Source organism: Meleagris gallopavo, chromosome Z (assembly GCF_000146605.3).
Source record: "Meleagris gallopavo isolate NT-WF06-2002-E0010 breed Aviagen turkey brand Nicholas breeding stock chromosome Z, Turkey_5.1, whole genome shotgun sequence".
In the NCBI taxonomy this organism is placed as follows: domain Eukaryota; kingdom Metazoa; phylum Chordata; class Aves; order Galliformes; family Phasianidae; genus Meleagris; species Meleagris gallopavo.
In genome coordinates, this window is record NC_015041.2 from 17,489,011 (window position 1) to 17,514,824 (window position 25,814).

Sequence of the window (25,814 nt, forward strand, 5' to 3'; positions counted from 1 at the left end):
AAAAAAAAAGGCAAATGAGAGTTTGTCAATTATGTATAATTGAAACATAATTAATCATTCAAACCAGAATGTAACACTGCTTTGTTGGGTCGTATTGCTTAACTGATGTTATCCACAGCTGTAACTTTCTTTTCATTTCATTTACAATTCATACCCTTGCTGTCATTTGTCCATTTCTCTTCTCTGCATGACTGCTGTTTTGTTTATCTTCGTACATTGTTTTTATTTATGAAATACAAGTTATTGTACCATTTCATATCTACTTGCTAAATTCCCTTTTATACATGCTAAATCCCTGTTTTAAATAGGTTTTTGTGCGTTTACAGAAAATATTTGGTACTTCATTCCTGGATTTTTTCACATTTTGGCAGTAAGTGGTAGATAACAATTTCTTGAATCTGATAGACCAAAACAAACTAAAAGAACAGTTGGGAATAAGCTTCTACATGCCAGAGCACCAGACATCCACCAGCTGTTCCAGAAGTGGTGCTTGTACTAGCTTTATTTGCACCTTTGTTGGAAAAAGGATTGTGATATTGCATGTTTCCAGTAATTTTATTGTAGATTAATTTACAAAACAGAGGTTCTTTGTGAAGGTGTATTATCTGTTTGGGGCTTTGTGCTGCTTTCATGAGATAATTTGCAAGGCTTTTTGGTGAGCTAGAAATAGGGACCATGTTTGATATATCTTGCTGGGGGACCAGGCACCAGAGCATTTGGCAGAGCTTTTTAAATCTCAGCGACCACTGAGAGAGTTTGTTTCTCAGTCAGACTGCAATAAAAGGTATTTTTAAACTGACACTGTCTGGAGAGTACAGCAAGCTTTCAAAACATAAAGTTTGCATAAATACAAAATAAATATAAAATCCATGGGCTGTTATCTCTAGTAGAGCTACAGGTACATCCTTTTTATAGTATTAGATTTTCTTTTCAGGAATTACAACACAGGATGCCATCATTCACATCTTTGACATAGAAGTAGGTGAACACAAGTTGGCTACTCAGCAGCTCATAGTTGTTCACAGCATTGTAATTTTATTAAACTATTTAATATTAGAGAGAAGAACTCCGTTCTTGTACCCATTCGACCAGTTTGAACATCTTGCAATGACCAAAAAGCAGAGGATGGCCCGCATATGCTTGCACAGAGTCTGAAATGAGCATCAAAGCAGGTTTCTTTCCTGGAGAATTTTCAGTCTGAAGTCCCAAGTACTTTTCTCTGCAGTTGCAGTAACAGTTACTGTTTGTCAAGCTTTTTGGAGATCCCGAGCATGCGTAGAAACTGTGAATCTTCTCTTTCACCATAAGCTGTTTGACAGTCAGGTGAATAAAATGATATTTCTAGACACATTTTAATGTCCAGACACTTCTGGTAGAGCAGATACTTAACTGTCTACAGCTCGTGACCGTTCATTTAAGAATGAAGAATCATCTGCATCAGAATTGCTCCTTCGCTGATTCTTCAGCTTTCAGGACATCAATGTAAAGTAGTTAGACTAAATGTTAGGTATGGTTATTCACGATTCAAATTAGGCCTTCTAGTTCTCTTTCTGCTTAGTTTACCATACTTATTGATGGTTTCTGTGCTGGTCTGGATTCTTACTCAAAGTGTGCCTGTTAAGTGATACATTCTGTTTAGATGTTATAGATGTACTCAAGTCTGTACAGGCTTTCTGCTTGAAGTGTAATGTTCCAATGCAATGAAAATGCATTGTCCAGCTGTATGCTGGACATTTTGTCCAGAAGGAAGAAAGCTGTGCTGAAATCCAAGAAGATAGCATCAGTTGTCGTCTCTTGGTCAACTAGATGGATGACCTTGTTGTAAAAGGAAATTAAGTTAGTTGAACAGGATCTTCCCTTCATGAATGTGTTGACTGTGACCAATAACCACATTCTCCTTAGTATTAAAAGAAATAATAATAAAATAAAATAAAAAATTACAGAGTTAATCTATACAAGTCATCTTGTGGGATCTGAATTAACATCTAGAGGACAATCCCAAGATATGGCACCAACACCTACAAATGCATTGAAACTGCCTTGATAATCTCTTCTTTGATCATTCTGTCATATATTGCAAGTATTCTAAAGACTTGAATGATCTTGTTCAATCTGACTGCAAATTACAGTGCAATGAATTCTCACTACCAGCATCAATCAGTGTTTGTGTTAGGAAATGGAAAAATACACTCTCTTACTTCTGCTTGTGTTAGTTTAATCACACTGTTCTTGTATCTGTGTCGAGTTCAAATACTGGGCAGTTGTTTAAATGGTGCTGTGTTTGCAGTATAAAGTGGTGACTTTACAGTAATGAATAAGAGTGTTAATTCCTAGACTCATACAGAATCAGCAGTATCTATGGATGTTCTTACTGTTTTGCTGAGCTTGATACTTAACAATGAGAAGTAGTATGCAGAGATGAGTAAATTGCAATGACTGTTTTTCAGTAGGAAAAAAAAATGTGGATGTTTATTTCAGTATTTCCTCAGGATGCCAAATCATAGCAACCTCATGGGCCTGGCAAAAAGAGGCTGGGGAATGATAATTCTTTTCTCTGTGAAGAATGGAGAAATTTTACATATTTTCTATTGTCTACTAGATTTAAAAGATTCTGGGACTTAAAAAAGTGAAGGCTGCATGATTAAAAATTTTAAATATAATTTTAAAAATCTTAAATAGACACTATGTATTCCTCAGACAATGTATCTGCTGTGTTCTGTATCACCAGTCAAACCTCAGTTTTTCCTTTTTGATTGTTGCGGAATCTGAGTGGGTTGTAGATATACAGGTTCTCCACAATGGCTCCTCTTTTAATGTATTTAATGTTTCCTATCAGAGTGATCTTCATGTTTTTCATTTTTTAATGCAGTAAATAGTTAGCTGTTAAGCATATGGAAAGGCTCACATGCCCAGAGCCATTGCCACCAATGGGTCTGATGTGGCTTGAACATCTGGCAGAGCTCACCAATGAAGTCTGTGGTAACTTTTTGCCTCTATAGCCTTTTCAAGTTTCTGGACCCTTACCAGCAAAGGTATAGGTGGAAGATATCTGAATAAAGGGAAATGCAGGTTTGATTTACAAGTCCTCAGTGAAGTGTTTTCAAAGGGAGTATTAGTCTTGAGGTAGAATGAGGTAGACAGTTTGGGCCATTAATAATCCAAATGGGCAGTATAACATACAAATTTTTGATGAAGTTATTGAAATAGATAGCATCTCAAATAGATATCTTGATGGTAATCGTTTTCTCACTATTTTAATCCTTCATTTTTTATCTTCCAGACATCACTATATTTGTGTGAATAAGAGTTCTTTCAAAACGATACCATAATTGGTAATTTAAATGTTGTATGTGTGTATATATATGTGTATACATATATAACTGTTTCTTTTTACTTTTTCTCTCTTTTACTGTAGGGCAAATTAAGCCTGAAAGAAGGTTTGTAGAAGCAGTAAATCGGCAAGCATATCAGTATGAGATGGGTGACTTTCCAACAGAATGGGAAGGTAAATCTTGAATATTTTGGTTTTATTTCAAGATAACTTTGTCATTGAATTTAGATTCTTTTTTTTTTTAATGGAATGCCTTTCTGTATGAATAGGCTGTCTCTTGCCTTTCATTTTGGGTTGCTTTTTTATAATTGCTTTGATATGAATTTTTAAAGTGACTCCTTTAGAAATAAGGATAAGTAATGCTTAGGAAATCAGTACGTAATAAAAATGTAAATAAAATCTGCCTGATTATGACTTTCTCCTATTAAATGTGAAAATATTTGTGCCGGAGGGGGATCTGATAGAATAACCAAACTAACTTGCTAATTATGCCTTTACTGCAGTGTCAGTTTGTAGGTCAGCTCAATTATTGGTGGCACAGTGATGGGGCTTTTTTTAAATCATTATTTTAATCGCCATATCCGGCTTCCAGTACTTTTCCTTGCTTAGTCTTATAGGGAGTTGGAGACTCCATAAAGCAATTAATGTTGTTGTTTTTTTTTTTCCCCTACATCAGTTCTAAGAAAATTTTCTTCCTATGTCCCAAAATTTCAGATAAATTCAGGGAAGTAGAGAAATTCCTCAAGATTAACTAAGCAGCCTTTGGAAGAGAGAAAGGAGAATGGGATTGTATGTTGTTCCTTGAGGTTGTAGGAGATTTAGCCTGGAGTGGCTTTAAGTATGATTTATGAACACTATATAAGCAAGGAACCTTGAAGCATAGGAATTCCACCAAAAAAAAAAAGGCTAACCAATTTTTTGTTCAATGTCAATTTAAGCAATATAAAGAGTTTTTAAAATAGTTTTTAGTAGCCAAAACTAATACTAATTGTGTATTTGAACAGGCTATTCAATTATGGAATAATTAGGAAATTATGGTTTATTTGCTACATTTTGGGATGTAAATTAATGTTGTGGAATGCTCTCTATTTCTTTTCTGCTTCCTGTGAAATGAAAAAGAATTTGAGTAAGAAATGGGAAAGAATGCCCTGGGCAGCCTGATCTAGTATTAGATATGGAGGTTGGTGGCCCTGCATGTGGCAGAGGAGTTGGAGCTTGGTTATCCTTGAGATGCCTTCAAACTCAAGCCATTCTGTGATTTTGTGAAAAGACTGGAGAGTGCAAGTGATACTATAGAAATCAGTCAGCTGACTAGGAATAGTTTAACACAGGGGTTTTAGACACACTTAGCTGACGGCTCTTTAACTCTATCCTTTTAGTTCTCTTCTTTATGAGGAAAGGGGAAATCGGATGCTTCCCAGGCTCTAAAGGTCTGTGTTTAACTTTCAGTCTGCTATCTTCTATCCAGACTTTTGAAAAATTTCCAGTGCATTCTTCCTGTGGGTGTTCACTTGATAGCTCATGCTGTTGTGTACTCTGATCGTTCCAGCAAATATTCTGAGGCTTTGCAGGAGCGTCTCTGAAGCACTTGCTGTTTCCTCTGAATGCTAAAAGATTAGTGTAAGATTAGAAGGCTTTATTCTTTGATCTTTTGGGAGGGTAGTTTTTGTTTTCTAAATCCTCTCTGCTAGGCACATTCTTAGATCTCCAGGAACATTCTCTCTAAATAGCATGCAAGTGGTCTGACATTTACATTGTCTCTGCTTCAGTTTTACCCACACTTTCTTTCAGCACTAGCATTCTCTTTCCCAGCCCTCTCAGTCTTTCCACTTGAAGAATTGTGCTAAAATCTGTGCTGTCTTGTTTCCTCTCCTTTTTTTTCTAGGGAGCTGCTTTCACTTGTGCTTGGTTCTGCCAGGCACAGCTTTTTCACTAGTAGCTAATCCATACCGACTATGTCATGTAAAGCCACTCATCCTGGCACTTCCCTCAATTTCCTTATATCACACTGTACGGCTAGGAAAGTCTTGTAACCTTTATGAACAAAAGTACTGTCCCTGGAAATATTTAAGGGCCAAAAACTTGCGTGGAATCAGTCATGGGTTGCTTAGGGGAGTAAAGAGACTGAAGTGAAATATGAAGGGGATCTAGGAAAATCTCATTGTATTTCTAAGGCATACTGGCTTGTACAGCTAGTAAACTAAGGTAACTTGGGAACTGTGTTAATCAAGTTATAAATATTAAATAGGGTGAGACCGAGTAGGAAGCTATAAAGCAAGTAGATGTATCAAACATCCAAACTGTAGGCTCAGTTCCTGCATAGTCCTGGAAGTTTATTGAGTATAGGGCTGAAAGGTACCCTGAGTTTTCCTCTTAAAGATAGTAGTTTTAAAGTGGTGTGCAGGATTTAATTTCTGAAGTTAATCAGACCCATGGACACTATAGAGGGCTTGAATGTCCATTAAGGTTTCTGTTGAACTGAAGCATACTCCATATTGTAAAAATAGAATTGTAATTCCATGTGTTCTCTTTAGCATTAACTGACTGTGCACTTTTTATACTGTGGTTGAATTTAGAAAGTAATCCTGCAGAGAATGTCTTGAGGGTCCTAGTGAATGAAAGCTGGATATGAGCCATCATTGTGTGCCTGCAGCCCAGAAGGCCAAACTGCATTCTAGGATGCATTGAAAGAGAGGTGACCGGTTGGGGAGGGGATTGTCCCCCTCTGTTCTGCCCTCTTGAGGGCCCATCTCATAATAGCATCCAGGACTGAGGCCCCCAGCACAAGAAAGACATGGAGTTGTTAGAGTGATCCTGAGGAGAGCTGCAAAGGTGATCAGAGTGCTGGAGCACTTCCCTTACAAGGAAGGACTGAGGGAGCTGGGCTTGCTCAGCTTGGAAAAGAGAAGGCTCCAGAGGGGACATCAGGGCAGCCTTCCAATATTTGAGGGAAGCTTTCAAGCAGGAGGGGTGGACTAACTTTATATGCAGTCTTGTAGAGATAGGAGAAGAGGGAATGGCTTTAAACTAAAAGAGGGAAGATTTAGGTTAGATGTTCGAATTTTTTTTACTTGGAAGGTGGTGAGACACTGACACAGGCTGCCCAGAGAAACTGTGGATGCCCCATCCCTGGAAGTATTCAAGGTCAGATTTGATGGGGCACTGGGCAGCCTGAGCTGGTGGGGTGCAGCCCTGCCCATGTCAGAAGGTATGTGGAACTGGATAATTGTTAAAGTCTCTTCCAACCTAAACTGTTCTAATGATTCTAATCCATGCACGCAATTTGAAGATTACATAAGAGGCTTAATCTTAGCAAAAATATATTCTAGTACAAGGCAAGGAAGTATGCTTTTCTTTTCCCTGGGCAATACAGATGCAGCCAATAGATAACCTTTCTGTAATGGTAACTCTGAATGTTGACCTACTGTAGAGTATGTAATTTACCTCCTCAGGACATGTTAGTAGTGCTCCCAAGAGGAGATCAGCAATTTTACATGCCTACAGTGATTTCTGAGATTGCATGCTTCATGCAGCAATAAAGCTCATATCTACTCCTTGTCTTGCATTTTTTTCCTGGTAACATTCAGTGATTAATGGTAGTCTTAATTTGCATACTCACTTTTACATTCATTACAGTGCCTTATATGCCAGTAGGAGTCTTAAAGTTCAATGAAAATCTCATGCATACTAATGAGAATGCAAATGAGCGCTAGTAAAAGAATGCAAAGGTCTTAAGGTAGAAAACGACTAGCTATATTGCAAAATTCCTTTCAGACAGAAGTGACATTACAGTGCATACAGAAAACAGGAAGTGCCATCCAGGTAAATTAAAAGCACTACCATAATTGATAGGAAAGAAACAGAGGCAATCAATCCATTTTACTAAAGTTTTGGGGACATACAAGCATGTTTTACTTGCGGTCAGTACGTATATGTAAACTTTGCTGCTTTAGCCATTTTGAAGCATTTTGGCTGACAGGGTGTGAGAGCACTTTGTTTTGTTAATGTGTAAGACGAGTGTTCATGTGGAAATCTTTTCTAGCTGCAACTGTCACTGGACTTTTTTTAAAAGTGTGTGTGTGGTCAAATACCTCATAACACCTGCCTGCATGGGAATCAGAGATAGGGTGCTCAAAATATTTCCACCTGAAAACTGTTGAAGATTAAGTATATTAAGTTCCTCCTATTCTTTCACCTGAAGAGTGGTCAGATGAACAATCTAAAAAAAATAGAAAAATGTGTTGCTTTTGAAATATTGACGAAACTATTTGAGACTGAAGTAAAATATAGCAGAATGCACTGAATTCAGATGAAAATTTCTGTGCTTTTAATCTTGTATTTAGTCTGTGCTTTATGTAAAATGTTTCTGGAATGGATTTTCACAGAGGAGATACTGTATATTAAAGCTAAATTCATCTTATGGCTATGAAGAGATTCTAGTACATTTTTGTTATACTTCTCAGTTACACAGTAGTGAATAAATTTTTCATTAAATAATGATTTTCTAATGCAGTTCATTAGAGATAATAATGTGTATGGTAATAATGTGAATGGTAAAATGAAATTACCTGTAGTAAGTTGGAAAATGGTTTCCGTTATTTGTGTCAGCAAGTTTTATTTAGACTTAAACTAACAAAATTTGTAATTCTGACACGTATTAAAAGAAGGAAAGTGATAGCTCTGGTATAGCATGTGTTCAATTGCTTTTTGTAGATGGAAAGAAAAATAGAATTATAGAATGATAGAATTGCTCAGGTTGGAAAAGACCTTCAGGATCGTCAAGTCTGACCACAACCAAACCATACTACCCTAACTCTAACAGTCTTCCACTAAATCATGTCCCTGAGCACCACATCCAAATGGTTTTTAAACACATTCAGGGTTGGTGACTCAACCACCTCCCTGGGGAGCCCATTCCAGTGCTTAACAAGCCTTACTGTAGAGAGGTTTTTCCTGATATCCAACATAAACTTCCCTTGGTGCAAGTTGAGGCCATTTCCCCTTGTCCTGTGGAGCTCTTGCTGTAAGCACCTTTTAGTACTGGAAGAGAACAATAAGGTCTCCTCTCATCTCCTTTTCCCTAAACTAAACAGCCCCAGTTCCTTCAGTCTCTCCTTGTAGGGCATATTCTCCAAGCTCTTCACAAGCCTTGTTGCCCTTCTCTGGATCTGCTCCCGCACCTCAAGGTCATTTTGGTACTGAGGTGCCCAAAACTGAGCACAATACTTGTTATCCTCACAAAGGCTTCTGACCTTTCTCACTGTAAACTCCTGGCCTTTTGGGGGGCGTCCCCCCAAACCGGTTTCTTCTTGCCCTGTGGACATCTAATCACCTCCCTGCCAGACGTCCTCGGGCTGTTCTCAAACCCTTATGATTATGGCCTTCATCCTCCTCACTATCCCAGACACAGAGTCTGCCATCCCTTATTTTCTAACAAGTTCTACATTCTTGCTTCTATAAACTATCTCTAACTATTCCCCTTCACTCCCCTTATTCTCAGTCACTGTGAAGCCTTTTTGACTTTTTACTTTCACTTATGGGGCCCGTCTCACCTTTCAGTACTTGAGGTGGGACCTCACCAGTGCTGAGTGCAGGGGCAGGATGACTTCTGTAGTTCTGCTCACCTCACCATTCCTGATACAAGCCAGGATGCCATTGGCCTTCTTGGCCACCTGGGCACACTGCTGGCTCATGTTCAGCTGACTGAATCCATCAGTACACCAAGATCCCTTTCCATCAGGCAGCTTTCCAGCCACTCCTCCCCAGGCCTGTACAGTTGCCTGGGGCTGTTGTGACCAAAACACAGGACTCGACACATGGCCCTGTTAAACTCAAACAGTTTACCTTGGCCCATCAATACAGTCTATCCAGCTCCCTCTGTAGTGCCCTTCTCCCCTCAGGCAGATTAGCATTCCCTCCCAGCTTGGTGTTGTCTGCAAATTTACTGAGGGTGCACTCAGTCCCCTCATCAAGACCATTAATAAAGATGTTAAATAGAAGTGGCCCCAGTACTCATGACCGGCTGCCAACTGGATTTAACTCCATTGACCACAATTCTTTGAGCCCGGCCATCCAGCCAGTGTTTTACCCAGCAGAGCGTACGCCCATCCAAACCGTGGACAACCAATTTCTTCACAAGAACATTGTAGAAGAGATGATAACTGTATATTGTGGAAGAGCATGATAACTGTGTGTGTTATTTGTGAATTTAAATGGATACATGTTGATAATAATATATTTGGATAATGGTATGAGAAATAAACTGAGGATAGTTTGATCGTTTTTGAGTGTTTGTATTAACTGTGATATATTATTAATTAATTAATTCAGCTCAGAAAGCAAATGGTATCCTGAGCTCCATCAGAAGAGGGGTGGCCAGCAGGGACAGGGAGGTGATTGTCCCCCTCTACTCTGCTCTTGTGAGACCCCATCTGGAGTACTGTGTCCAGGTCTGGAGCCCCCAGTACAAGAAAGACAGAGAGCTGTTGGAGAGGGTCCAGAGGAGAGCCACAAAGATGATCAGGGGGCTGAAGTACCTTCCCTACGAAGACAGGCTGAGGGAGCTGGGCTTGTTTAGCCTGGAGAAAAGAAAGCTGAGGGGTGACCTCATTGTAGCCTTTCAGTACCTAAACGGAGCCTACAAACAGGAAGGGAATCAACTTTTTGAAAGTGTAGATATCTGCAGGACAAGAGGAAATGGTTTTAAGTTGAGGGAGGGAAGGTTTAGGTTGGATGTCAGGGGGAAGTTCTTTACAGAAAGAGTGGTGAGGTGCTGGAAGAGGCTGCCCAGAGAGATTGTGGATGCCCCATCCCTGGAGGTGTTCAAGGCCAGACTGGATGGGGCCCTGGGCAGCCTCGTCTAGTATTAAATGGGGAGGTTGGTGGCCCTCATGTGGGGAGGGGTTGGAGATTCATGATCTTTGAGGTCCCTTCCAACACTGGCCATTCTGTGAATGAAAACAAGTTGCATAACACTCCTCAATTCTCAGGTCTGTTGACATAACTTGTACACAGTGTACTACCTTTCACTGTGCTGTTTGTGACTTCTTGTACTCAGGCAGATGATTAAATGATAAAATCTTTTAACAGAAGTATTCCATTCATCTGAAAATCATTGCAGAAATAACTGATTGTAAAAATCTATTGTAGTGACTATGTTTCAGCAATAGTTTGTAGCTGCAGCTCATTTTCTGTAGAATTTCAAATTTTAAGATTATATTTAAGAATTACTAAGTTGTAACCTGTTGAAATTAGGATGCAGCTGTGAAAATGTTTTCATTTTAAGAAAATACTGGCAATTTCAACAAAATGAAGTCATTTTTAGGTGCTGAGAGCAGTGTAATTGAGACCAGTGGGATTGTAACAAATTACTTCCAGTGACAAATAAATGAGGCATGGAAAGGAAAGAAGATGATACTTCATGGAAAGTATCCTAACACTTCAGTTTTCACCAAACATTTTAAGCTACTACTTTTCCATTTTTCTCCAACTGCATCTTTTAAACATACTTCTTGGTACTTGATATTTCTAGCACTTTCTAGCTTTTCTGTATGTGGTTAGAACTGTTGCTAGGTATGAACAACGATGATTTTTTTTTCAGGAGGAAAGGCTTTTGTGCGGTGTTTTTTTCTAATAACATTGTTGAACCTTTTTCAAAGAGTGCCTGCAAAGCTGTCAGCATACCAGCTTAGGTGTGGGACTTGTCAGATTTGGTATTTGGAAATTCTCATAAAGTTAAAGTGCTTGAAAATGCTACAAATACATGAATCTTTTCTAATTCTACAGAACTAAGGAGAAAGTCATCTTGTTGTAACTGAATTATTGTGATGGACTCTTTTTGCTTTCTACTAACATAAAACTTTTGAATAAAGTTTGATGTTGCTATTCAGTACTCAGACACTTCCCCCCAGTTGCATATTTGGGTCTTATCTTTGCTAGGACTTGAAGACTACTGAGTTGACAGGTATTGATATTCATAAATATATGCGTGACAATCTTAAGAAAATATGTTTCAGAAATTGTCATCTGATGGACAAGAAACAAACAATTTCGTGTAATTGAAGATTATTTTATCATTAACCTTGAATTAGAGCTATTGGCTTTGCCGTGGCGACTGATTTCTAAGCTGTGTAATGACATTTTTCCTGATTTAATTCCAGTCTTACAATAATTTTAAGCTATTCCTCCTAAAATCAGTTTAATCATGTTGATGAAGCAGAGTAGTGTTAGTGGTTCATTGTATGGGTGATTGCATTTTCAGTAGTCAGGTGAAATTGTGGCTCCATGCAGCTGTTAGCTCTTGGAACTTGCTGCTTGACTTATTTGCAGTTCTCCTCAAAATCCAGTGGAACTGGAAGATTAAAATTTGAAATAACCCCTTCTAATATCATTTCAGAAAGAAATGACCAGGAATATGGTGTGTGAGTGATAATGTGTGATAATGAAAATGGCATTTTTGTTCTAATTTTCAAGCATAGTAACAATTATCCAAAAAAATTAAAGAACATTATGCCTTTTATCTGCTTTCTTAATATTTGTCCATCTGCTTGCTGCTATGTGCATGCTTCTGCAAATTCATCTAAAAAGTAGAAACGGGGAAGAAAATCAAAATGTCTACACAATATGCTAACTGGCACCTAGCAATTCAACAGTTTTGAGAAAATGTTGCAACTCGGTAGTGGTACTTTTGAAGAGAGATGCATATTGACTTGTTCTCAGTCAGGGAATTTGTTCATCTAACAATTTCGGTAACAGAATTGGAGCTCTCTGTAATAATTCATTCGATGAATGAAGCAAGATTGGACATGGTGCCACTTCTCTGTCGGCAATGAAATCCCCTTGGATTGTTGTTTCCAGTCAGCTCTGCACTGACAGGCAGCTTGTGGTAGGAGTAGACGTACAGCTGTTGATTATAATTCATAATGGGAAACCAAAATCACAGGGCAATCAACATTGCCACTGCTCTAAATCTACTGCTGTCCTTTCTACCATGAATTTGCTGAGATGGAGGGAGCATCCTTTCTTTCCTTCTGTTATCCTACCTTCCCTTTGATGTAACAGGTAAAACCTTGCAACCTATCTGAGACTAGGCAGACAGAGCTTGTGCAGGTTTATGGTTATATTTTGCACCCCGTGAAAGAACTCTAGTCAGTACTAATGTCTATGAGAGCTTTTCAAGCTTTAACGGTGCCTGAGGCATATACAGAGGTTGTTTTTCTCCAGAGTAGTCTAAAGCTTTTCATACTTTCATGTTATTTTCTCAGGGTGAAACTCTGCTTTTCTGTGTAGCAAGCTCAACAAAAGGCTGCGTCTTAAGCCCTATTCTGGCATTCTGGGTAGTGTGTAAGCTGTGCTCTCACAACAGGAACATGTTCTTTTTTCCTTCTGTGATGGCTGAGAGTATTGACATGGGACATAACATATTGGGACTTGATACTTAGAGGAATGTTATTTTGGCTTGCTGTGTTGTGTCAAATTTTTATATAAATGTTTGCTTTCTGTTACAAAGTCAGTATCATTTTGAGTTGTAATACTGTCTGTTATCTTTGAAATAATACATTTGATTTTATTTCTTTTGCAGCTTGGATAAGAAAAAAAAGAAAGGATCCACCCACCATTGAGGTAAGATATGAATTGTGTTTAGATTTTCAATTGTGGCAGTTAAAACTACAGTAATTCTTTTACAGTAGACTTATTTGTTCTTACTTGTCCAGTAAGTTGTTGCTTTGGAGAGAGAAGTTAGTATGTTGCTTGCCTAATTTAAGAAATAACATTAAGACTTGATGTATATACTTAGGAAAATGAAAAACACATGGAAATAAAACCCCCAATGTTCTGTTCTTTGTTTCTTTTATTTGTTTGAAATTAACGTCTTTAAGATAGTCATGGTTATTCAAGAGTTTGTTGTTTTTTGGTTTGTTTTTTTTAATTTAGATCAATTCTCAAATTACTGCTGTGAATTTTTAGGACAGGTCTTCTGCTAATTAATGCAACCTTTTTTTCAAGGTAGCCGATATTAAAATGTGGGTTTCAAATCTAGTTGCCAGCATTTTCATCAGTAAAAGCAAACAGACTGCATTAACATTGTATATTGCTAATGAGATGGGGGAGTTGTAGCCATGACTTATTCTCTCAGTGGTTTCTAGTGGAACAAAGAAGCAAAATGTCCTATAATTTTAATGCTAATGACTTTGTAAAGAGTAGAATGAATTCAGCTCTGGTCTGTGTATGCACACATGTGCACACATTTCTACTTCTTACCCTGGACTTGCATTGTAAGTTGCTAAGTGTTAGCTAGGAGTGATTGAGTAGGCAAAGTGTGGGTTACTACAGAAGATTCAAACTAACAGCCATAGGGACATAAACTTGACTTACATCAATAGAAATAATTGCTTTGACCAAAGCTTTGGTCACTTGGATCTTCTGAAATGCGTTGATTGTGAAATGTTGTCCTGCCTACTTGTACATTTGGATGAGCTTGAGAAGCTTTTCATCATGATGTTTACAAGCCATAGCTCTCATGCAACATAAAGCTTTTCAATGTTTGTGCCTTTTTTTATCCTTTGCCTCTGAGGTTGCAGAGATAAGGGCTATACTACATGCGTGAATGGAAGAAAATGTTAAATTTACCTTCAGATGATGGGACCCAGGGAATTAATATACCTAAAAGAAAACCCACAAACTTTTTTTCCCTCTCTCCTAATCCTAATTTTTTGCGCAAAAGGGATACCTCAGTAAGCATTCCATCTAAGCTTGGACTGCTCTTTTAAGTGGCCATGTCCTATGTATACTATATGCATAGAACATTTGTTGTTGAAAGCATCATATCATGTGATGCTTGAAGGCACGAGGTGTTTAATGCATTTTATGCTATCATTTCCAAGAGCCAAACTCTTAATCGTGCTCAGATGAACCTACTCCAGAGAACATGGGCAGCCCTGGGTTTAGAATTTGTAAAATAAAGCTCCTTCTGGCACTGGAGCTGTTGTTCTCTTTCCAAAGGGAGTCTCTACAGGTGAGAGAACTGTGGATTAGTGGTGTAAAATATTCAGAACGTTCCAGAAAAAAGCAACCTACGGAGGCTGAAAGACTAGTGGGAATAGTGTTGCAGAGTTAACAAGACTGCTTATACCTTCAGTTCCGTGAATTAACAGATCTGAAAAACTATTTAGCAGTTAGGTTTTTTACCTGCAGGGCAGTGCATTGACCTTATCAGAGCAGAAGTATTATACCAGCAATTTGTATAGCAGTTACCTTTTCTTTCGAAAAATCTCCAATGTGGATTGTTTTTTTGTTTGTTTTTGTTTTTTTGTTGTTGTTGTTGTTTTTGTCCTGTATAAGGGAAGATAGTTCAAGTACACATATGTTAAAAATTCTTGCAAAAAATTTGCAATGCTTTTTAAATGTGATACCGACTTATTTTTTTTCTGTATTAGTATGGGGTAACATGCATGTTCTACTTTCCTCCTTAATTAGAAACTGTTATATCACGGTGTAATTGTAAAGATAGTGGTGAAGTGCATGCAGAATACTATTCGGTGTCAAATGTAGAACTGTTTAGCTTCAGTGCTTTAGGTACACAAAATTTGTGGGCAGCTATTGTGTATTATATTCCCGTTTTGATAGTAATGCTGATATGGTAAACTGCTATTTGGCAGGTGTGGAACCAGGGAATATTTTTGACCATGTTTCTTGTTGAATCTATGTATAACAAATCTTCTTGTTCTTTTACATATTTCTCTTGGGACTTGACTGGGTTTTTTTGTGCCTTAATGACATTTTACTGTCAACATCACATTGTAACACTGCAGAAAAACATTCCAATTCCTTTTTTATGATTGTCATTTTTTTAGCCTGCCCCCCCCCTTTTTTTTTAATTTATGTTGTATATTGAGCTTTATGTTAAGCTTTATTAAAATTTCTGTTCCACTTCTTTGGTCCGTTTGCCTACTATCCCCCATGTAGTATTTTGTGGTGGGTTTTTTTGTTTTTTGTTTTTTTTCCTTATGTTTTTATCTTTTATTCAGCTCTCCGCTGTGGGTGATAGAGGTTGCCAAAATGCTTGTACATTCAGATCTCTTGGAGAGGTCTATGATAAAACTTGGGAAATATAGCGAAGCTTCACAAATGAGCTGAATATCTTGCTGTGATAGTATCTGCGAGCACCTCCTGGGAACCAGTGAATTTTGTAGGCCAAGGAAATGTGGCTCAGAATCATTACATCAGTCACTGAAGTGAGGGTGAATGTGAGTTGTCTTTATTTACGCTGGTCAGCATGGTGAGCTCATGACACCATTTTTTCTTCTGATTACAGATTTCACTTCTGACTTAAAACATGGCATCTTAGTGTTTTGTATTTTGCATGTCTCAGTTGCAAAGAAGAAAGGGCAAGGGGGAAATCCTCCTGTGGACTTTCTTTTTGGTCTCCTGTTGCTTTTCCATTCACCAAACTGGAACTCTCCATATTTAAAAGATGTTGAACAGTCTATTACCTGTAAGAGTGGCTTTTTATGTACCTTCATGAATTCCAAGCAAAGATCTGCTAACAAGAACTTCTCAGGACTTTGTTGATAGAGCAGTTTTCATGACATTCATAAGCGTTCTACATCTCTTGCACTCACTAGGGGCCATTTATTTAAAATTTGAGAGAGTAGTATCATTAAAAGTAGCTTAGAAATCTTGTATTAGAGACACACTGAGTCTTCAGCTTCAAAGCCTGGTGTTAAGGAACCAAGAGGTGCATTTTTAAGGATGTAGCTAACATTAAAAATATCCAGTATATAGTGCATTTTTTAAGCTTTTTTTATTTGTAACTTACAAGCTTAATATTTCTTATTTCAGTGGACATCAGATTAACAGGGTCTATTAAACTGAAACACAAATGTATTTCACGTAATTTAATACATTTAATGTATTTAGAAATGTAAACCCCTTTTTTCCCTGTAACAAACCTTGCAGCTGTGCACTACTTCTGATGATGTCCTGGGGGTGCCTGAATAACTCAGCTGTGCTCCTGACTGGGGACAGAAGTGAAGTTACAGACAGTCTCGAAGTACCGGAGTATGTGAGCATTAAAACCAGAGAAACTTCTTGTGGCAATGCTAGCAAAACTGACATGGAGAGGAAAGCAGTTCTCTGAACCTGCCAGTGTGATAGTTCACGATCGGCACATGTGTACCTACAGAAAAACTATTCTGTGAATACGGATCTGGAAGTAAATTCTATGTACGCTAGAGGCCTCCTTTTTTTGTTGTCCATATATAGCGTAGATAGTGATATTCATAGGTTAAATCCTCACTGTTTCTTTCTTTGTATGCATACGTGTATGTCTACATGTTTGTATATTGAATATTTTGTGGGAAGCAAAATGGAGTTTTATGTTTCTTTAAATGGTGTAAGGAGTACAAAATAGATTGTAATAGGAAACACTATAGTGAATGACTGCCTTTCACGTGCATTACTTATTACACAGTAACAAAACTCAGTGTCTTCTGAACTGTGCAATTGGGTAGAAGGTGAAACGTTATAAAAAGAAACTTTTTTTCAAACTATATCTGGCATTTCTATAATTATCTATTTTGACATCTTCCTTGTTAAGGGAAGAAAAATGTACCTCAGATTTTTTAGTAAGCCTAAGGTTTCAGTGATAGCTTCCACTCAAGTAATTACAGGGTAATGGTTCCCACAATGCATATCTACTTTTACCATTTGATCATAACTATTATTTGAGAGATTATATGAAATAAACTAGCTTCAGTCATAGAGATTAGTCAACACAGAATCCACTTGCCTTTTGTTTTGACACTGTTCAAACTGCATATTTTAGTTTTTCTCCTATCTTCTTTCATATACTTCAGTTGAGAAGCTTCAAAATGAGAACTTTGACATAGAGGTTATAGGGAGAGTAGGGTTTAGCAAATGAGTATTCCTGAAGCAACTAAAAAAGCTGCAGAGTATGATTTGTGGTTTTGGGAAATGCTGTTAAGAAAACACAGAGATAAACAGCTCTTCTGAGCAAAATATTTTCCACCATTGTTTTTCAGGATCACAACCAGGAAAAATTCTAATCATTTGACTTGCACCAAATAGCATTTTGCATAGTAAATTACGCATGTTTTCAGAAAGGATTATTACTCGCTTTGAAGGGGCATTAAAAATTGACAATACAGAGCTGAGCTAAAGTAGTCTTAATAAAAAGGAGCACTCAGTGAAGTCACTTTGACAAAGAGATGGAAGAAGCCATTATATTTTAAGAGTTTTTTCTCTCATTTACTTTGTCCTCAAGTTTGAAACACAGGTGAATGCCAGCCTTCACAGAAGACTGAGGGATCAAAGGGTCTCCTGATTTCCATTTCCCTGTGCTGCAGATCCAAAGGCTGTAGTGGAGAGAGGGAGCTGCTGCCACTTTGTTCCTGTCTATGTGGGTGGGACTGCATGGAGCATTGGCTCTGTCTGCCAGTTCACTGTCAGCACAGCTGAATGAGGGTGGATGGAGAAGTAACGTGTACCAGGAAAAGAGCTGGTACAAATTACATCATATTTTAAGCAAGGGGAAAGTAGGGACCAAACTGACACTGCAGCTACTCCTTTGCTTTGTGGGCACCAAGGCTGTACGCTGCCCTTTATTCTGGGGTAGTTTGTGATTTTTGCTGCTTCTCTGCAGTTTTGGCTGTCTTGGACTAGTGTTTGATTTTGTTCAGAAATCTGGATTTTGTTATAGAAGTAAATCAGGAGCAAGCCCCTACTGAACTGCATTTAAAACTAAATATAGGACTCTTTGTAAAGCACAATTGTACATATATTGGTAAATAATATATTGATCTAACACACACTGATTGTGGAGTGCAACTTCTGTGCTCTTAGCTGATTAAAATCAGAGAGTTTGTGCACTGCTCCTTTACAGCACCAAGAATCCAAAATAAGAATAGTTTTCAGAGTGCACAAAACAGCATTCAACTTGAGTGATCTGTGCCAAACAAACATAAGGAATTGTCTTTCTTTACAGTAGTTTCCATTGCTGGAAACATGCTCCAACAATACATTGGAAGTTTGCTTCTGTATCTGCATAATGTTTAAGGGGTTGTTGCAGGTTGTAAGCAAAAGTAATTGTTCCGAAGCAGCAGCTGTGTGCATTCAGTAGTTTGTCTGGGTAGTTTGTGTGATACACACTCAAAGGTCAAAAAAGCTACAAAGCCTAGACAATGAAAGATGCCATAAATTGTGATGTATCCAACAAAGAAAATTTGGATCAGTTTACTTTTGAATGACATGGGGTATATCCTTCTAAAAAATAATGCCAGGTGTACAGAACATAGTCCATAGTTTAATATTGCAACTGGACAGAGATTTGAGGAAACAAAACAACTAAGTAAAGCAAATCCTAGATCAGTTTGACAAATGCTGATTGTTGATGGAACAGAGATATTTAACAAGTACATTCTGTATAAAATTAGCTGTAACCTGATTCAGTGTTTGATTTAAATCAATATTTTAATGAAGAGAGAGAAACTCTCCTAGTTCAAACTGCTTTTCTGTATCTGCCATACACTGACACTTCATTGGCCACATCGTTTGTTATTTGCAGCCTGGTGCTGCTGTGCTCATGCTCAGTTGTTGAGTTAGCAGGACATGCCCTGGGTCAGAACATGCAGTGCTTCCCATTAATGAGGGAAGTCAAGCGCTCTGGTCTTGAAATACAATGTAATAGCCTGTTATCTCATCTTGCCTATTTATCTTGTGGAACTGGAAAAGGGAGTTTTGTGACCCCGTTTGGCAATATTGCAAAATGGATTATTTGACTTAACAACTAGCACTTTGCTGGACTTCTGATTATTTTGTCAGTAAAGAAAATTTCTGATACTTTGAACTGTCTCACATTCAACATTTTGAATGCTCACTGTTTCAAAAGAGATTTCTTCCTTTCTGTTTGTCATTTTTAAGTTTTTATTTTAAGTATTTCTGCTAGCTTGTAGACATGCATTGTTAAGAGCTCAAAATTCAAGTTCATTCGTGACTAGACAAAGTATTCAAACAAGGCACTAAAATGCTATCGTTCTGTGACGTTTTTCTGTAGTTTGAACAACATTAATCTGTCCAGATATTTCTCAGTTCTAACACCAAATAGAGGAAAGCTAACCCTATTCAAAGGAAATCAGAGTGTATCATTAAGATAACTTAGAAAGTTGGAACAAATTCTAAAACAACATATGCTATTTTTCATTTCCTCAATACACAAACCGATCTGAAATGAATGGTGACATCTTTGCTTAAAATTAGTAATATATCAAGCCCTTATATCTGTGGGCCTGGGTGTAGTGTCTTTAGAAAATCATCTGAGTAGAACAAAACTGAATTGGTAACAGTCTGTTAAAATAACCTTAAAAAAAATTCTGTTGTATATCATCACATTGGTACTGTGTCTGGCCACCTGCATCCTTAGAAACAGCTGCTCACAAGTCTGCATTGTCCTTTGTCTTCAGGAGATTGAAAATGGTACATGGAAGCAAATAGGACTGTAACCTACAGATAACTTGAAGACTAGAGTGACACAGTCAGGAAGAGGAAGGGGAGGAAGAATTCCTCAGATTGTGGAGTTCAGGGATGCTGCAGCATAGAAAGGGTGGAGTACAGGCATTTGCCTGCAAGATTTACTGTGCAAGGGCTGGTCACAGTACTGAGTGAGACCCCAGGTGTATTTGTAATGTTTTCCTACCAAGAGAAACTAATTTTATTTTTTCTGTGAGGCTCTTTCTTTGTTTAGAAAGGGTAAAGCAGCAGCAGTAAGAGTGAAAGAATGCTTCACTTCAAACATTCTCTCTACAAAACAGATTCTCTATGTACAGCCCTCAAAAGTCCTCTTGGTGGAATCAGATATCTGAATTTTTCTCCTCTCTAGGGATTGTAATTTCCAAATAACAGAGAATACTTAGCAATACATCTCATCTACTAGAGTTCAGTGGGATCTTTAAGCAAAAATACAGCTTGCAAGAGTTTGCAAGAAACGTGTAAATTGCTGAAGATCCCTCATTAGCTCACTGAGATGTAACAGCTGAAACAGACACAGCAAAGTCACATGCCAGCGGCATGAAATACAGTATGATCTCTCTTACAGCAGTGCACTTGGGAGCTAGCCACATGTCCTGGACTGCACTCCTTCCATGAGTAGTCATCCTTTTTTCTTTGTTCATGTAGCTTTTACTCCATTAAGATGCCAGAATATGTGGAAGAAATCAGTTTCTGCATGAAGAACAGCTGTTTGAAATTCCATGTAGGTCCACTTTGGTATTCCTTTCATAATAACAATATGAAGTTCTTCAAGAAAACCTTAGAGATATCGTAGTCCGTGTTTTTGAAGGCACATAACTCCAATCATAGAATGTCTAAAATCTCTTAGATAACTGCTCATCTAGCTTTGGTGATTTTTTTTTTTTAATCTGCCATGAGTAAAACGTCTTCTTTTACATTCCACTTCAAAATAAGATGTCGACCTTGTAGTTATACGTAGTTCTGGCCACATCATTTCTGTTTAGTTTCTAACTCTGGGAGTTGATGCATTTCAAAAACGAGATGTAGAGATTTCAGTTGGTATAAAACACGGCTGGGTATTTTCAGGCATTTATTCATCCCCCAGCGAAGTCCCAGTCCTTAGATTTCTCTTAATAAAAATTGTAAAGGACAGTTCTGACTCTGTGGATGCAGTGTGCCTCCTGAGAACTGCAGGTCCAGAGGGTTTGTGTCATACAGTGGTTTAAAGACAGTGCTGGATGAATAAGCTTAGAAAACTATTTCTATCTGAAAGATGAGAAATTATTTTTGTTGGGCTGAGTAAATTTTTACTTTCCTCCTAGGTCAGAACACATTATGCACTTGTGTTTTCATGTTTCAGCAGATAGCTTCAGTGGTATGTTTTTGGGGCAGTTGATACTGAATTTATCCATTTTTCTAAAATAATTCATCTTACAGAAGATGTATACTGCTCTAAACCTGTCTGTGTAAACTAAAATTTAGAAAAAATGACTTCTACCCTGAGTCCCCCCATAGAGCATGTGAAACAGAAGAGAGCTGGGTGGCAATAGAGCCTCAAAGTGAAAATGTCATTGCATACAGGTGAGCTGAAAGAGAGGAGAGGAGAGCTCTGGTGGCATGCATATATATAGACCACTTGTTATGGACACCAGAGCCCACCAGCTGTCTACTGCTATTCAGCAGGGAATGGGAAGCCCTTCAGCACCAAAAGGTGTTTGGTGAGGAACCTTTCCAGCTTCAACTGTGTTTAAGTACACTAAGCCATGTAGATAGTCTAAAGTCATATTTGGAAGGTTATGAAGATTCTGTACGTTTTTAGTATGTATTAAGGATGATTCCTTCTATGAAATTGCACACAATTGTTTCATTAAAATGTGTACATGGAAGCAAATTGATTATCTTATTTGAATTTATTTAGATACAACTATACTTTGACCACTGAAAGCTAATAAAAGAGCTGCAGCTGGGTCTGAAAATCAAATGACAGTTACATCATCATCATCTAAAAAGGGCTTAAACCACTGGAATTTAGTTACAGCTGTATAAGGTAATTGTGTAGAAGTAATCCCTCAAAAAGTTTTGAAGTTAGTAAGTAGCTGTTTGGATTAAGTTAATTACAATCCTATTTTAGTACATCATTTCATGCTGTTCTAGCAGAGATTACAGTGCAGCCTTCAGATATCAGAGATAATATTCTATTGTTTCTTAGTAGTGAGGTAATACAACACCATAAGAAATAGTGTTGTACAACACCCCTTGAAATCAGTAAGATCATGATCAATTTTTACAGGCATGTGGTGAACGAGGACAGAATTAAGAGATATGATAAAGAGATTTTGCTATGCTGACAGTTGAAAAGTTGAACGCATTACAGTTGACATGACATTTTCATTTGAGTGTAGAAGTTTTCTCTCATCCCTTCCAGACTGTGAATCCATTTATATACAGCTTTCATTTTCATTTTATGTAGGCATATGAAGTGTCTTGCTTCTGTTGTTGTGAATTTGAAAATTAAAGCACAGAGGCAAATAAGGGCTAAGAAAAAGATGTTAATTTTTCATATGTCTATGATAAGGTTTCTAAAAATACTGTCGTATATATATCTATAGATATGTTCTTATGTTCCTCCTCCACCTTATGAAGGAGGAAGGGGATAAAATGAAGCTCGCTAGAGATGAGCCTGTGGGAATAGTGCCAGGTGGGGGCTGAGACAGTTAGCTCAGCTATCAGTGCATCTACACAAAGGCACGCAGCATGGGCAGGAAACAGGAGAAGCTGGAAGCCATTGGCAGGCAAACTAGGACTTAGTTGCTGGGTGAAGGACAGAATGGATGGCCAGGCCCAGAGAATGGAGTTGCATCCAACTGGTGTCCAGTCGTGAGTGGTGTTCCCAAGGGGTTGGTATTGGGGCCTACCCTGTTTAAAATCTTTATTGATTATCTGGATGAGGGGATTGAGTGCACACTCAGTAATTTTGCAGATGACACCAGGCTGGGAGGAACTGTTAATCTGCTTGGGGGCATGGAGGCCCTTCAGAAGGATCTGAAACAGGCTCAATCGCTGGGCTGAAGCCAGTTGTATGAGCTTCATCAAGACCAAGGGCCAGGTCCTTCACTTTTGTCACAACCCCAGGCAATGCTACAGGCTTGGGGCAGAGTGACTGGAAGACTGGAGAAAAAGAAGTGGACCTGGGTAAATGCTCATCTGAACATGAGCCAGCAGTGGTCAGGTGGCAAAGAAGGTCAATGGCATCCTGGCTTGTTTCAGAAATAATGTTGCCAGCAGGAGCAGGGAGGTGATTGTCCCTCTCAGACTGGTGAGACTACACCTTGAGTACTGTACTCAGTTTTGGATTCCTTACAACAAGAAAGACATGGAGGTCCTGGAGCATGTCCAGAAAAGAGCAGTGAAGCTGGTGTGGCCACTGGAGCACAAGTTCTGTGAGGAATGGCTGAGAGAACTGTGATTGCTTACTCTGGAGGAAGTTCAGTGAAGACCAACTACCTGAAAGGAGGTTGTGGTGAGGGGATTGGCCTCTTCTCTATAACTAGTGATAGAATGAGAGGAATAGCCTCAAGTTGTGCCAGAGGAGGTTCAGGCTGGGTATTAGGAAAAATTTCTTCTCCAAAAGAGTGGTCATGAGCTGGAATGAGCTGCCCGGGGAGGTGGTGGAGTCACTGTCCCTAGAGTTGTTCAAGAAACATGTAGGTGTAGTACTAAGGACGATGGTTTAGTGGGCAACAGTGATGGTAGATGGATGGTTGCAATGGATGATGTTAGAACTCTTTCCTAGCCTTAATAATTTTGTGATTCTGTGGTTTTAAATGTTGCACATACTTGTTCTCTCAGCTTTTTGCAGTATCATACAGCTTAATGCAATTCCTAAAATCTGAGAAAGAAGTACACTGGTCTAGTTTCTCCCTGCTTTGCTATATATTTGCAACTTGGAGAAAGCTGCACAGACTTTTTCCTCCAGTATCACAGTTCTAAGCTTCCTTGTTAAGTGGCACTGGTTACAATTAAGTTGTCTTTGATTTCAAAATATAAAAATTCATATCACATTTCTGCTTTTCTCTTCTGTTAGTCTCAGCTGTCTGCCATAGGCAGACTGCATAGGCAAGTTTTGTTAGCAGAATGTACAAATCATCCTTCTGCTTGGGAACATATGGTAAGAGATAAAAGACAAACATCTGTATTTTCCATGGCTATTTTCTTTGTGTTTACTTTGGGACTTCTTTGTATGTTCCTTTGAAGCAGCTGTTTTTTCTATTATTCTTGTGTACAGGCCAGTAATTATACTTACATCAAGTTCAAGCAGCCAAATTGCAATTCACAGAGTCAGCTTTATTAGCTTTATTAGTGAATTTCCACCTTTAACCTGTACCCAACCATGCTTCTGTACAGTTCTATAATGTTGAATCAGCAAGTTTTACAAGCCTTCTCTAAACACGTCGTGGAAGCTTTTTGGCTTTGTAGTAGGATTGTGCTTCAGATAGGTTAGTGGCTTCAGTTGATCCAAGTGAGGAGGTAAGCTTTTCCTTCACTACATCATTTTAATGTGGATTTTTTTTACTTGTACAAGAGCACTAGGTATGATTTTAGAGTGTTTATGAAAGCAGTACATTTTAGTTAATGTGCCAGGCAGATAGATAGAGATAGCATACAGCCTAAGTACTGGTGCATGTAGTGTCCATGCTGCAATGCCCTGTTGGCCTTTGTTGGCCAAGAAGTGATCAGCTGGAGATGTGTTGGCCATGCAGAGCTGTCTTCTGGATCTCTGGGGTAGGGTTTAACTCAGGCAGTTTTGTGTCTTTATTTTCTTTATGCTAGTATAGGATTGGTTGGTTTGTTTTTCTCATGAATTACTAGTTCCATCTCAGTAATTTCAGGTCTGTTCTAGCTCCTTAAACTTATTTTACTCCTTATTGGCTTTGGTTTGGGCTTACATACTAAGAGACAAAGTTGTCTATCTGCATTTCCCAAAACTGTGCCTACGATAGATGCCTTAAGTCATAGGCCTAATGCATTACAGGAAGAAACACCAATGATAAATGTCTGTTTAGTAGCAAGTCCTATATAGAAAACAGTGTTAAGGGTAATTTATTTTCAGTGCATTTGTTGTTGACTGGTGAATTACTTTCCCTTTTTGATCTAATGGAATAGTGAAATTGGGGCATCACTATATAGTTTTGCTTCAACAATCAATACATTAGCATTGTAAACTAGGGCTGAAATTGGTTGTAAAAAAAAAATCAGTTTTGTTAAGTTTTATTTTACTTATATACTTGAAAATTTGGATAATAAAGCAGTGACCATTTAAAATGTTTCTTTCCGACATCATGCATTGCATTTCCTTCTGTTTTATGTAATTCTTTCTACTTTGTCTTTAGGAGATTCTTAAGAATGAGATGTACAGACAACTAATGAAACAGAAAGTAAAAGATGTGTATGAAAAGGATAAGCTCCTTCAGACCAAGGAATATAAGGAGGGACTTGTTGCTGAACCAGTTCATACTCAGGTTAAAGGCCACGCGTCAGCTCCCTACTATGGAAAGAAAGAGCCATCCCAAGACCCAACAAGCACTGCAAGTACCTTTCAGCCGGGTTCCTGGATGCCACCAGGAAGTGACAGTAGTAAAAAGAACCAGCTTTGATGTACAGAAATTGCCAATGGATAAATGCTTTAATAGGCAACATAATCAGCTGTTATATATAGTGGGCGTGCAATAAAGTAGTATTAAATCCAAGTTTTGTTTATTTTTGCACAATTATTCAGAGAATTGTTCAGTATGCACAATTGTGCCATACTACTGCAAAACATTTGAATTCAGTGGAAAACAGGATGGGTTACTGAGGAAGTTCATTCTTAAGTGTTTCTTTTCCTGTTATTCATTAAATCACTGAAGCTAACTTTTCTAGTTAATTTTCTCAAATGACTTTAAATTGCTTTTTTCTTGAA

General features: G+C 38.2%; 3 protein-coding genes across 3 annotated transcripts in view; all 3 read left to right on the forward strand.

The window, feature by feature from the left end:
- The window catches only part of LOC104914906 (zinc finger SWIM domain-containing protein 6-like), a 537,827-nt gene that overhangs the window by 150,486 nt on the left and 361,527 nt on the right, over positions 1-25,814 (forward strand). The window lies entirely within an intron of this gene.
- LOC104914911 (zinc finger SWIM domain-containing protein 6-like) overlaps positions 1-25,814 on the forward strand; it is a 490,619-nt gene that overhangs the window by 121,014 nt on the left and 343,791 nt on the right. The gene's annotated exons all lie outside the window — the stretch shown is intronic.
- On the forward strand, positions 3,334-25,814 carry NDUFAF2 (NADH:ubiquinone oxidoreductase complex assembly factor 2). The gene is made up of 3 exons (XM_019610410.2): positions 3,334-3,505; positions 12,912-12,952; positions 25,246-25,814. Exons 1-3 carry the CDS (start codon positions 3,349-3,351, stop codon positions 25,507-25,509), a joined length of 462 nt encoding a protein of 153 aa, XP_019465955.1. The 5' UTR covers positions 3,334-3,348; the 3' UTR covers positions 25,510-25,814.